The sequence below is a fragment of the Syngnathus typhle genome, linkage group LG12 (genome assembly GCF_033458585.1).
Source record: "Syngnathus typhle isolate RoL2023-S1 ecotype Sweden linkage group LG12, RoL_Styp_1.0, whole genome shotgun sequence".
Lineage (NCBI taxonomy): Eukaryota > Metazoa > Chordata > Actinopteri > Syngnathiformes > Syngnathidae > Syngnathus > Syngnathus typhle.
Window position 1 is genome coordinate 12,594,403 of NC_083749.1, and position 14,880 is coordinate 12,609,282.

General features: G+C 42.3%; 1 protein-coding gene across 1 annotated transcript in view; it reads right to left on the minus strand.

The window, feature by feature from the left end:
* Nucleotides 1-14,880, minus strand: part of LOC133163713 (DENN domain-containing protein 1A-like) — a 146,439-nt gene that overhangs the window by 67,997 nt on the left and 63,562 nt on the right. The window contains 2 exon segments of the mRNA XM_061293881.1: nt 8,980-9,090; nt 13,547-13,600. Of these exon segments, the coding sequence (XP_061149865.1) occupies nt 8,980-9,090; nt 13,547-13,600 (165 nt within the window).

Genomic DNA, 14,880 nt, shown 5'->3' on the forward strand with positions numbered 1-14,880 from the left:
CACACACGCAGGGAGGCAATGGGTCCCATTTTTATAGTCTTTGGTATGGTCTTAACTAGGCTGGATGTAATTTTTTTTGTTGGCGTTGATTTCTCCGACTGCCCGTAAACGCACCACCGCGCTCCGTGCGCATGGAGCGTGTTTGAACAGCAAACGAGCAGGTGATCGAGCAAGCGTCTGATACGAGAGCATTGCGGTCGCATGGAGCGTGTTTGAAGTGAACAGCAGAGAAGAAAGGAACAAGGCAAAGTGTTGTGAAATAAAATGCACAGAACGGATGCGCAAGACACGTCAGCTATATAAAGAGCGAGAGTTGTTTTCTTCCTATTAGTTTCAATTCACAGTTTAATTAGCAGTTTCAATCAGCAAATAACAAAATGCGTATTACAGGTAATATTTTATTTCACAACACTTTGCCTTGTTCCTTTGGTCTCTGCTGTTCATCCTAAAACACAAAGGCGCTCTTTAAGCAATGCGACAGTGAGCGCCCGGCGCGCTGCGGTTGCGCGACCGCACCAAATTAAGCTCCCTGCGCAGTGCGCACTGAGGTCCACTTAAATTTTAGAAAGTACATCAGGACTTTAAAAATATCTTCTAAATTTCAGCGACGGCTCTGTCACAATAATCGACCAGCCCGGTGCAGTTGGGCGGTCGGCGGCGCGCTACGGTTGAGCGTTCTCTCGCGCGCTCTCTCTCTCGCTCTCTCTCGCTCTCGCACACACGCAAACCGGATATCATACGGAGGCCGCCATTACAGATGCGCAGAACGGATGAGCAAGACACGTCAGCTATATAAAGAGCGAGAGTTCAGTTCTCTACCTAAATCCGTATTACAGGTAATATTTTATTTCACAACACTTTGCCTTGTTCCTTTCTTCTCTGCTGTTCACTTCAAACACGCTCCATGCGCACGGAGCGCGGTGGTGCGTTTACGGGCAGTCGGAGAAATCAACGCCAACAAAAAAAATTACATCCAGCCTAGTTAAGACCATACCAAAGACTATAAAAATGGGACCCATTGCCTCCCTGCGTGTGTGACAATCATTGGGACTTAAAAAAAAAAAAAAAAAAAAAAAAAATTACTTTTTTTTTTTTTAAAAATTCATAAAAATTGGGTGCGTATTATACATGGGTACAAGCTTTTTTCCAGCATCAGCATGCCATTTTTAGGGGTGCGTACTATACATGGGGGCGCACTATACACGGAAAAAAACGGTAATTGCTTTAATCACATAAAATTACGACCTGAGTACATGACTTTTTCCCCATAACGTGAGATTTTAATCCGTAATTTACATAAACTGTTTCAGTCTCAAATCTAGTCGCAATGTAGTACAATTCAAAAGAGATTTTTGCAAAAATCTGACTTGTTAGAGTTATGATTTTTACAGAACCTCTTTTTTAACACAAATTAAAGAATTTCTCTGTAATATTAAAACTTGACCCTTGTCAAGGGCCTTGACAAATGACTTTTTTGGTCATTAGAATTTGTGTCGTAACCACTACTGCTAAATTCTTGTAATAGAATAAACTTGTTTCTCGTTTTAACAATTTCTCCCAAATATGTCTCTCCTTTATCTTGAAGACGCAAAGTGACTTTTCTGTGTTATTGGATTAGGGACAGACGGAGCACAAATGATAACCAGGTCAGCTTTTGATCCTGAAAGAAGTAAAAGTGCTGACTCTCGCAAATAACTTATCTTTTGGGGGCTTTTGTGTCAGTCTAAGTCACCAAGGTCGCACGTACACACGCACGCAGTCGCTTACTCGAGTGTGTCACACAGAAAAAAAAAGAATGGTGAAAGGCGAGGCAGCCTGCAGGGAGTCATTGATTCTAATGTGACCATTTCACTGATGCTGAAACCAAAAATAGTACGTATGACGGGAAATCTACCAAAAATACAAATGGGGAACTCCACTTACTCTGGAATTTGAAAGAAGGTAATGTTTTTTTAATCCCGACACCACAGCGGATTTCAGCCTTAGATCTGATTCAGTGTGATGTACCATGTTTAAGGTTTGAGTTGCGTTCAAGGATCTCAAGGGGAGTTTGTGTGAATCCGAGATGAGATCTAAAAGATGGTTCTCATTAGTTACAGTAAGATGGCCTGATTCATTCCGCTCCCCATGGTACCAACCACAAAACAGACCGCTCAGTTCCACCACCATGACATTGTCTCCGACCCCGGCCCACAGTTCTCCTCGATGTTTTGGGAAGAGTTCTATCGTCTCCTGGGACCCTTGGCCAGCCTCACCTCTGGTTTCCACCTTGTCCAACGGACAGACCAAACCCCTGAACCAGGAACTGGGTAAGTCCTTCTGCTGCATGTCCTCTGGTAATCAGCCGGCTCCATGAGAGTCCATCCCAGCTTCCATGTGTCACGGGTGAAGCCCGTCCACGAAAATGCGCTGGGTCCTGCATCGGCTCCTCCGCCTCACCGGCTCGTCGGTTTGATCGCTGCTCCAGTCCCGTCAATGTGGCCGGGGCATCCAGTACCTGGTGGATTGGGAGGGCTACGATGACACCGTCCGCTCCCGGGTGGCGGCCCGGTGTAACTTGGACCCCGACCTCATTGCAGGATTCCACCGCCTGCGGATTAGCCCACTCTCCATAAAGGGGTCCGAGGTGGTCCGGGAGGGTTGCGGCGTCCAGCCATCCACACCGGCCTTCTGTCTCTGGGGGCCTGGCGCTGTTGCACCCCAAGTCAGCTCCTGACATTGTGGACTCAGATGCCTCTGCGGAATACTGATCCGCTTCTGCTTCCTCCACGCTTGCCCGACGTCGGGGCCCTGCTTGGGGCCGTCGGGAGCAGTCTGTTGAAAGGGGGCGGCTGTCACGCTCCAGCGTCATGGCCACACCCACCCATCAAATTAATCACCTGCACCTGTGTGTACTCGTTTGACAGCTCCTATTTAAACCCTGTGATCTGCGCTCTTGCTTGTCAGTCTGTCCCATGATGCCACTCCGTTGCTCACTGCGCTCTGTGCCTGACTCCCGTTGCCAAATTTGCTCGCACGCTGACCCTTCTAGTCCTGTCTGCCGCCTGCCCTGACCACTCACTTGTTTCTGACCAAGTCTTGCTCGCCACCTGCCCTGATCACTTGCTTGTTTCTGACCACATCTTGCTTGCCGCCCATCTCGACCATCTGCTTGCCCCCGACCACAAACTTCTGCTACGCCCTGCTGAGCTGCGCGCTTGCTCTGTTGCGTTTCCCCCTAGTGGTTGCCAGCCATCCGCCACTCAGCCACACCGAGTGAGACAACCAGGGCGACGTTGTCCTTGTTCGCCGGTCACACCCCAGCAGCGCCGCCACTCCAGTCCACCCACAGCTCCAGCACTCCTCGTTCCCCTTATCCCAAAGCAATAAAGTCTTCCTCACGCAACACTTGGCTGTCCTGTTCTGTTTCTTACTATAGAGGGAGATCTGGATACGAAGACAGAAAGAAGTCCCACACACAACTTGGTCGGAAAGCCACCACGTATGCCAACTACGGCGCACAAGCAAGTGTGCTACACGTGGTGGCTACACGCACAACGAGCAGCGCGAGACGATTGTGGACAAGAATTAAAAAAAAAAAAAAACAAGGAGTTCAAAAATGAAAGAAAACAAAAGGAAACTTAACTGAACCAAGCAGATTGTGAACCGGCGAGTTCGTTTCCTGCCAGCTAACAGCAGATCTACAGGTGAACAGCGGATTGAGCTGTCAGATATTGCTGGGTCCAAACAGAGCAATATGGGCCCGAAAAAAAATACCTGACCCTGTCCACGGAGATCGATGATATAAAAAAAGTCACTTGACTTCCTTTCGGAAGAAGTTTCTGCTGTGAGGATGCAGCAGAAAAATATCTTGGCACTGGTGGAAGAGGTGAAGAAGCTCCATCCGACGATCCGTATGCTGAATGCAGAGAAGGACAAGCGGCTTGCCCACCTCGGATCGCAGACCTTGGGTAATGCACTAGAATAAATGACATTGTCATCACTGTAATATCAACTAAACCACAATCTTATACAAGGGCGGTGACGGGAGGCAGTGATGGCTGTGAGCTAGATGCAAGCTAGGCCGAGCAACAGGTGGCTACATTTCTGCAGACAAAATGAATTGCTATGGACCCTGACCCAGTTGAAGCCTGTCATCCGCTAACCAGAAGAAACAGTAGTGACACGCCAGCGGTCACTCTGAGATTTGGCAATAAGAAGCACAAAATTGCACTCCTAAAACAGGGTAAGATGCTCTAAGGCAGAGTGGTCTACACTACATAAATGAACATCTGACAAAGACCAACATGGACATCGCATCGAAAGCACGTTACCTGAGGAGAATGAAAAGAAATACAGAGTACATGGACCAGAAATTGCAAGATGTACATCAAGCTCAATGGATCACCAGAAGAGGCCAAGGTACTGATGGTGAAGAGTATTGAGGAACTGGAAAAGCTCGAATAAGTATCCTCAATAAAAAATAAACTAGAGGGGATTTGGAACTTAATGGAGGTAACAGCACAAAATGCAAACATAATGCTCAGGGATAGTATTCAACCTACAACTAATGAATGAATTTCAAGATTGTAGAAACTATGACGTAGGTGGTGGATAACCTTCTTGAATGTCTCACAATACAGATTTGTGGGGAAAAGAAAAAAAATATATCACATGCTGTGTTTATAGAGCTACGGGTTCTAGTATTGAAAAGTTCACAGAATGAATAGAAAGCATAGTAATAAAAAAGGCAATATATATTAAATCCCAACAAGCAAAGACATATTGATGATTTTTTTTTAATTCATTGCATAGCCTGAATCTCTTTCTTACAATCACTAGACCCAGTAGAGCAGGGAACACCAGGGAACATGTTTTTTTTTTGGCTGTACAATAATCCCTCTTATCACGGATAATTGGATCCAAGACAACCCGCGTTAGGTGAAAATCCACGATGTAGAAAAAATATATTGTTACAATATCCACAAAGACTTTTATGAACCTTTATTGTATTTTTAAACACTGTGTTGTACTTTTAAATGCTTTTTTGTATTTTTAAACACTTTTGTAAACATTTTAAACTCAAACTGATTTTCAGAAACATTCTTATTTAAATAAATAAGAATAAATAAAGAGTACCGTTTTTTTCCGTGTATAATGCGCGAAATTTAACTAATTTATTGTCCTAAAATCTGGGGTGCGCATTATACATGGGTACAATTTAAAAAAAAAAATTTTTTTTTTTTTTTTTTTTTTAAGAAAATCATGGTACAACAAAACCAACAACAGGACTGACCGACAAAGACGTGGAACAAAAAGACAGGGTGACATTACCAAAGACAGGAACAGAAACTAAACGGACATCATGACAGTAACACAAGCAATGATCCGACGGTGAGCGAGGGGCAGAGAGGACTTAAATACAAAACACGTTACATTGATTGAGGTGACACAGGAAGGGAGGGGCGACGCAAATAGCAAAACTGGGGATGAGACATGACAAATCTCCCTCGAAATAAAACTTGAAATCACCTTTCTTCTTGTTTGTTATCAATCGCGCATCGCATTCAGCCATCCTGCCCAACACACTTAGGAAAATTCATAATTGACGACACATCGTTTGATGCGATGGTGCAATCCTTGATGGTGTGTTATTGTCAAATATTGTTTGTTTTTTAATCTCCATCGCGGACCGGACGTCATACGGAGGCAGTATCACTTTGCCTTGTTCCTTTCGTCTCCGCTGTTCACTTCAAACACGCTCCATACGACCGCAATGCTCTCGTATCAGACGCTTGCTCGATCACCTGCTCGTTTGCTGTCACAATGTACCCTACACAAATACAAAACATTTGTTGCGGCTCCGAGTCACGACGAGGGGCAAGTTTTGGTTTCCAAGGGTGTTTTTATTCCTCTTCAACGTCTCTCCCATACAGAGCCGCCTTTTTCACGTCCGCACGCCTTTTTCACATGTGCGCACGGATCGCGGTGGTGCCTTTACGGGCAGTCGGAGAAATCAACGCCAACAAAAAAAATTACATCCAGCCTAGTTAAGACCATACCAAAGACTATAAAAATGGGACCCATTGCCTCCCTGCGTGTGTGACGATCATTGGGACTTAAAAAAATAAATAAGTAAATAAATAAATAAAATGGAAAAATTCATAAAAATTGGGTGCGTATTATACATGGGTACAGGCTTTTTTCCAGCATCAACATGCCATTTTTAGGGTGCGTATTATACATGGGGGCGCATTATACACGGAAAAAAATGGTCAATAAATCATTACAATATCCACACAAGACTTTTATGAACTTTTATTGTAGTTTTATACACAGTTTTTTTTTTTTTTTAACAAAAAAATCAAACTGACTATCAGAAAAATTCTTATTTATTTAAATAAATAAGAAAATAAATAAGAGTAAATATATAGTTACATTATCCACACAAGACTTTTATGAACCTTTTTTTTAAGTGTAAACGTGTCTGGTTCCTCTCTGCTCTTGCATGCTGGCCGGCTGATGCGCCCCCCGCGGTCCTGCGCGAGGGTGTCCGCACAAGACTTTTATAAAAACATTTTATACACTCTATTGTACTTTTAAATACTTTATTGTATTTTAAACACTTTTTGAGAAATTTAAAGTGTAAAGGTGTCACGGCTCCGCTCTGGTCTTGCCGTGCTGACCAGCTGGATACGCTCCTGCGTTGGGCGCGAGGTTACAAGACATTTATAATTTTATTTTTAAACACTTTTTTGTATTTTTAAACATTTTTTTATCAGGGTATGGCGTGAATTCAATTAGACTTTTCTGATAAGGTTTTGATCAGGTACGTGGCAGAGGGGGTTGTTAATCAGTTTCAGCTGCATTGGTGTTGATGGAATTAACAACAGGTGCACTAGAGGGGTATCAACGAGATGGTCCGCAAAACAGGACTGCTTTTGCAGGTGTTTTTTTATCAGGGTATGGCATGAATTCAATTAGACTTTTCTGATAAGGTTTTGGTCAGGTACACGGCAGAGGGGGTTGTTCATCAGTTTCAGCTGCATTGGTGTTTGTTGATGGAATTAACAACAGGTGCACTAGAGGGGCAACAATGAGATGGTCCCCAAAACAGGACTGGTTTTGCAGGTGGAGGCCATTTCAAGTTCCTCCCTCTTGATCTTTCTAACTGGTTTTCCACAAGTGTTGGCTTTAGCTAGAGTCATTATCACGACTGGGAGCATGAGGCGATTTCTTAACCCTTCTGAAGTGGCACCATTGAGAGCGTCCTCTCCAGTTGTATCGCTGTTTGGGGTGGTAGCTGCACTGAATACAACATGAAGGCCCTGCAGCACATAGTGAACACGGCTGGTAAGATTATTGGTGCTTCACTCCCCTCCCTGAAACATCTACACCTCCCATCTCACCCGCAAGGCAGCCACAATTGCCGGTCACTCTTTGTTTGATCTTCTGCCCTCTGGGAAGAGGTACAGGAGCCTGCGCTCCCGCAACACCAGACTCACCAACAGCTTCATACTCCAGGATGCTGAATTCTCTCCCCCTTTCTGCGTAGCGTCCTGTACTTTTGCGCTATATTCTGACTGTCTGCTGTATGCACACTTGCTCCATTTTTGCTCCTCTTATTTATTATGTTATTTGTTTATTTATTATTTATTCATCACTCCTATTTATTCATTGTTTGTGCCTTCTTGTTTTTATTTCTTGTATGTATATCGTGTACTATGTCTTGTCACTTTAGGATAGTGGGAACGTAATTTCGATTTTTTTGTGTGTCTTGGCATGTGAAGAAATTGACAATAAAGCAGACTTTAACTTTGAGCACTGCCCGAGCCCTATAGAATGACCTCCAGCAGGCTACTGGTGTGAATGTCTCTGTCCAAACAATCAGAAACAGACTTCACGAGGGTGGCCTCAGGGCACCACGTCCTGTAGTGTTTCTTGTGCTCATTGCTCAGCATCGTGGAGCTCGACTGGCATTTGCCATAGAACACCAGAATTGGGAAGTCCGCCACTGGCGCCCTGTGCTTTTCACAGATGAGAACAGGTTTACCCTGAGCACCTTTGATAGACGTGAAAGGGTCTGGAGAAGCCAAGGAGAACGCTATGCTGCCTGCAACATCATTCAGCATGACTGGTTTGGTGGGGTTAGGGTTATATGCTATTAGGTATCAAGATGATATCCTTGCACCCATGGTCAGACCAAACGCTGGTGCAGTAGGTCCTGGGTTCCTCCTGATCCACAACAATACCCGGCCTATTGTGGCAGGAGTATGCAGACAGTATCTGGAGGATGAAGGATTTGACACAATTGAATGGCCCTCACAATCACCTGATCTAAACCTGATAGAACACCTCTGGGACATAATGTTTCGGTCCATCATACGCCGCCAGGTTGCTCCTCAGACTTTACCGGAGCTCACTGATGCCCTTAGACAGATCTGGGAGGACATCTCACAAGACACCATCCGTCGTTTCATTAGGAGCATGCCGGGACGTTGTCAAGCATGCATACAAGCTCGTGGGGCCCACACAAGATATTGAAAATAATTTTGAGTTGCAGAAATTGAATCTAGGTAATAAGGACAAACCTGCCATATCATTTTTTCACTTTGATTTTTGGGGTGTTTGTATACTAAGCCCTCTGTAGGCTGAACACTTTTATTTCCATCAAAAGATCTAGCATCCTTTTGTTCCTGAGACATTAAACTGTTCATATCAGTATAGATATCCCCCCCAAAAATTTTCACCATTGAAATCTGATGTGTTTTCAAAGTGTTCCTTAAATTTTTTTGAGCAGTGTATATCATGATGGGTGACTGACAGACTTATTTACAGAATTTCATGTTGCATTCCATGATGTTTTTCATGGTATTTCATTTTTCATAATGCAGCGGTTCAATAGGTTTAGTGAGTAAGTAATTTAAGATGCGTTTACCAAAATTAACTACAATCAGAAGGCAAATCAGAACATTTTAAAAAGATGGGGACTCTACTTACAGTGCTTAGCGTGCTAGAGCAGATGAGGATCCGACGTTCATAAAGCATGCTAGCGTAGAGTTGAAGCATGTTATTGACATCTACTGCTACAAAATACTCTGTAAGGTTCCTCTGCAACAGCCAAACAAAAACATGTTAATTAGTTTAGTTTTGAAAAATAAATTACACTGCATTGTAGAACACAAATTAGTTCAAATAAATACATACATAATTATATTGGGGGGTAAAGTTTATTACCAGGCAAGTATGAATTGGCATCTTTTGACCATCAATTATTTCTCCTTTAGGAATTTCCATAATTTGTGTTCAACTTCAGTCAACATTAGTCAAACTCATTTTTGTCGCGGACCGCATTGTACTCAGTTTCCTTCGGACGGCTATTATGACTGTTAACGGGTAATATTATATACAGTAAAAGCTACAAAACAAACTGATGAATAACTAGCTTTGAAATCAGGGACTAGTAAATACAGTTAAAATATTTTCCAAAGATGAATGCTGATGAAAATTTCTCGCAATTTTCCATTTTTTTTTTAAAGGTGAAGTCAATTTGCAATTTTAGTATTGACATCAAGTCGATGCACAATTTGTCTTCGTGGGCCGCATAAAATGATGTGGCAGGCCGCATCTGGCCACTGGGCCTTGAGTTTAACACCAATACTATAGAATTGAAGTAAGATCACAATGATCAATCACAAGATCAATAATGATGTTCAGCTGGACAATGAGGGGCAAGTTCGCCCACAACTTTGTGTTTGTGAGAGGCCCATTTCTGCAATGATAATGCTACTGTTGTTTTAGGAGCAATACATCTTTATATGTGGGAGCATTTATTTATATACCGTATTTTCTGGTCTATAAGTCAATTTTTTTTCATGGTTCATAGTACCGTTTTTTTCCTTGTATAATGCGCAAAATGTAACTAATTTATTGTCCTAAAATCTGGGGTGCGCATTATACATGGGTACAAAAATTTTTTATTTTTTATTTTTTTTCAATTTTTTATTTTTTTTTATTTTATTTTTTTTTAAGAAAGTCATGGTACAACAAAACCAACAACAGGACTGACCGACAAAGACGTGGAACAAAAAGACGGTGACATTAAAAAAGACAGGAACAGAAACCAAACAGACATCATGACAGTAACACATGCAATGATCCGACGGTGAGCGAGGGGCAGACAGGACTTAAATACAAAACACGTTACATTGATTGAGGTGACACAGGAAGGGAGGGGCGACGCGAACAGATACTATGGCAACCTAGACACATAGCAAAACTGGGGACGAGACATGGCAAATCTCCCTCGAAATAAAACTTGAAATCACCTTTCTTCTTGTTTGTTGTCAATCGCGCATCGCATTCAGCCATCCTGCCCAACACACTTAGTCAGTAAAATTCATAATTGACGACACATCGTTTGATGCGATGGTGCAATCCTTGCTAGTGTGTTATTGTCAAATATTGTTTGTTTTTTAATCTCCATCGCGGACCGGACGTCATACGGAGGCAGTATGATTGCGCATGCGCACTATGGATCCGATGCGCAGAACGGATGCGCAAGACACGTCAGCTATATAAAGAGCGAGAGTTGTTTTCTTCCTATTAGTTTCAATTCACAGTTTAATTAGCAGTTTCAATCAGCAAATAACAAAATGCGTATTATAGGTAATATTTTATTTCACAACACTTTGCCTTGTTCCTTTTGTCTCTGCTGTTCACTTCAAACACGCTCCATACGACCGCAATGCTCTCGTATCATACGCTTGCTCGATCACCTGCTCGTTTGCTGTCACAATGTACCCTACACAAATCCGAAACATTTGTTGCGGCTCCGAGTCACGACGAGGGGCAAGTTTTGGTTTCCAAGGGTGTTTTTATTCCTCTTCAACGTCTCTCCCATACAGAGCCGCCTTTTTCACGTCCGCACGCCTTTTTCAAATGTGCGCACTGAGCGCGGTGGTGCCTTTACGGGCAGTCGGAGAAATCAACGCCAACAAAAAAAATTGGAATGGAATAATTGGAACTGCAACTGACGATGAGTGATGATAGCGCAGCATCTACTTCCGGAGTCAGCGGAGTTGTTTATAGGTGACACAGAGGACGAAGATTTCGATGGATTTAATTATTTGGAGTGACACGGATGGTTTGATAAACTTGTTATTTATGTATGTTGTAGTCTGATATATAGTTTATACAGTATCTCACACGAGTACACCCCACTCATCTCTACATTGTTTTAATTATATCTTGTCATGGGACAACACTGAAGAAATGACACTTTTGAGACAATGTTAAGCAGTCACTGTACAGCTTGGATATCAAAGTAAATATATGGTTACTTCAAAGTAACTCAAAACACAACAATGAATGTGTAAAATGCTGGCAACAAAAGTGAGTACAGCCCAACTGAAAATGTCAAAATTGGAACCAAATGTCAATATTTTGTGTGGCCACCATTATTTTCCAGCACCGCCGTAACCCTTTTAGGCATGGAGTTCACCAGAGTTTCACAGGTCGCCGCTGGAATCCTCTTTAGGTTTAGGTCTGGGACATGCTTGGCCAGTCCATCACCTTCACCCTCAGCTTCTTTAGGAAGGCAGTGGTTGTCTTGGAGGTGTGTTTGGGGTCGTTATCGTGTTGGAATACTGCTCCGCGGCCCAGTTTACGGAGGGAGGGCATCATGCTCTGCTTCAGTCTTCCACAATACATGTTGGCATTCATGGTTCCCTCAATGAACTGTAGCTCCCCAGTGCCAGCAGCACTCATACAGCCCCAGACCATGACACTCCCACTACCTTGCTTGACTGTAGGCAAGACACACTTGTCTTTGTACTCTTCACCTGGTTGCCGCCACACACGCTGGACACCATCTGACCCACATATGTTTATCTTGGTCTCATCAGACCACAGGACATGGTTCTAGTAACCCATATCCATATCCTTAGTCTGCTTGTCTTCAGGATATGGATATGGGTTCAGATGGTGTCCAGCGTGTGTCTTGCCTACAGTCAAGCAAGGTGGTGGGAGCGTCATGGTCTGGGGCTGTATGAGTGCTAATGGCACTGGGGAGCTCTGGTGAACTCCATGCCTAAAAGGCTTATGGGGTGCTGGAAAATAATGGTGGCCACACAAAATATTGATATTTGGGTCCAATTTTGACATTTCCAGTTGGGGTGTACTCACTTTTGTTGCCAGCATTTTACACATTCATTGTTGTATTTTGAGTTACTTTGAAGTAACAATACATTTACTTTGCTATCCAAGCTCTACAGTGACTACTTAACATTGTCTCAACGTGTCATTTTTTCAGTGTTGTCCAATGACAAGATATAATTAAAACATTGCAGAAATGAGAGGGGTGTACTCACTTTAGTGCGATACTGTATATGGTTATATAGGCCTTCGGAATAATTGGAACTGCAACTTACAATGAGTCTGATGTCAGCGCAGCATCCACTTCCGTAGTCAGCAGAGTTGTTTATCGGTGACACAGAGAAAAACGTTTTTGACGGATTTAATGATTTGGAGTGACACGGATGGTTTGATAAAATTGTTATTTATGTTATAGTTAATTGATATATAGTTTATATATAGGCCTGTGGAATACTTGGAGCTGCAACTGACGATGAGTCTGATGTCAGCACTGCATGTACTTCCGGACTCAGCAGCGGGGTTGTTAATAAGGGACACAGACGAAGATTTCGATGGATTTAATGATTTCGATGGATTTAATGATTTAGAGTGACACAGATGGTTTGATGAACTTGTTATTTATGTTATAGTAATTTGAATAACTGTTAATATGTTACGTTGCCACGTTCTCAGTTCGTTTGTCTTTATGTAATGTTAGCATACCGTATCGTTTAGCCTGTTGTTGGCTATTCATGTCTGTTCTTGGTGTTGTATTTTGTCAGGTAAAGTGGCCCCAAAAATGTGACTTGTACTCCCGTGCGACTTACATTTGTTTTTTTTCTTCTTCTTTATTATGCATTTTATGGCTGATACGACTTGTAGTCCGGAAAATACGGTGTGTGTGTGTGTGTGTGTGTATGTGTGTATGTGTGTGTGTGTGCGTGCGAATATATATTTAGGGGCGGCTGCTTAGCACGTCCGCCTCACAGTTAAGAGGGTGCGGGTTCGATTCCACCTCGGGCCCTCCCTGTGTTGAGTTTGCATGTTCTCCCCGTGCCCGCATGGGTTTTCTCCGGGCACTCCAGTTTCCTCCTACGTCCCCAAAATATGCTTGGTAGGCCGATTGAGCACTCCAAATTGTCCCTTGGTGTGAGTGTGGATGGTTGTTAGTCTCTGTGTGCCCTGCAACCAGTTCAGGGTGTCCTACGCCTGCTGCCCGATGACTGCTGGGATAAGCTCCAGCACGCCCGTGACCCCCGCGGGGACAAGAGGTATAGAAAACGGACGGACGGACGGATAAAACCTTGAATAAGTCCATTGACTTATGGAAATGTGTATCTGTCCACTACTTTACAGAAGGGGAGGGGGCTTGATTCAATCCTCAAATGGCTTTTTTAGAGAATGGTTAAAGAAAAGATGAAAACACACTCACATTCTCTGGTATTCTGGGGAGCTCTTTTAAGTCAGGTACAGTGAAGTAGAAATGCTGGAATCAACAAAAAGACAAATCATGAGGTTTTAAAGCTACATACAATATCATAATTCAAAATCAATTTGCACACAAGCACGTAGCGAATAAGGGGTAATTAACGATCAAATTAATTAAATACTTAACTATTAATTAGTTAAACAATCAATTATTGTTAATGGTGGCAGAAATCTCCTGGCGCCAGTATAATAAATCCCCACTAGGGGCACAATGGTTTTTTTTCTTATACACGCACGCACGCGTCATATACCGTATTGGCCCGAATATAAGACGACCTGATTATAAGACAACCCCCTCTTTTTCAAGACTCAAATTTAAAAAAAGACTTTTTGACTCAAGTTTGAAATTTAGACTTTTTGGACACTAAATTTAATTTTTATACAGAAAATAATTACAGTACATCTGAAAAAATGAGAATATATTTGAGAGAAAAAGCATGTTATTTTGCCTCATTCAAATCATGCAAATACAGTCTATAACATCATAATATCTGAACATTTAAATATGTAAACTAAAGTGCAATCACATTTGTAAATGAATGGCTTCTGGTTTTTGAAATGTAAATAAACCAATCTATCGTGATAAAACAACAAAATTGCAATAACTGCATTAACCATCAAAGTGAAGTCTAACTGTAACTGTAGTCTTGAAACAAATCTGAATAAGGAAAAACATTGCAATAAAATAATGCAAACTGCTACCGCTATTGTTGGGGAGCCTGAGGATTGTATAGGGGAGGGGTGGGCAAACTTTTTGACTTGCGGGCCGAATTGGGCTTTAAATTTTGACCGGGGGGCCGAACCAGGAGCAGATGCATGTAGTGTTTGTGTGAAGTAATATAAACGACATGTAAAGGTCATTGAATAAAGTGTCTTGGCCTTTAGCAGGTAGCAAAGCATGGATAGTTAAAAAAAAAAAAAGCTTTTTGAAAACAGATGCATTTATTAAAAAATATATTTCACCAAAAAACTTCTATCAGTGATTCTCATTAAATATGACACTGTTATTATGAATAACAGTATCCATCACTTCAGTGCCTGCAGGTCAGATTTATAAAAGATGTTTATCTTATGAGGCGAAATCACATCAAACGGCAAACATTCTGACCAAATACATCATCTTGAAGAATCAGTGAAAGAATACATCTAAATAAAGTAATAAAGAAATCAAAACGGCAACACGGTGACGGATATCTGAAAATCAGAGCAGGGCTTAAACTCACAAACACCTGGTGAGGAAACAGGAAACACTTCCTTAAAGTCGGCCTTAAGAACTTT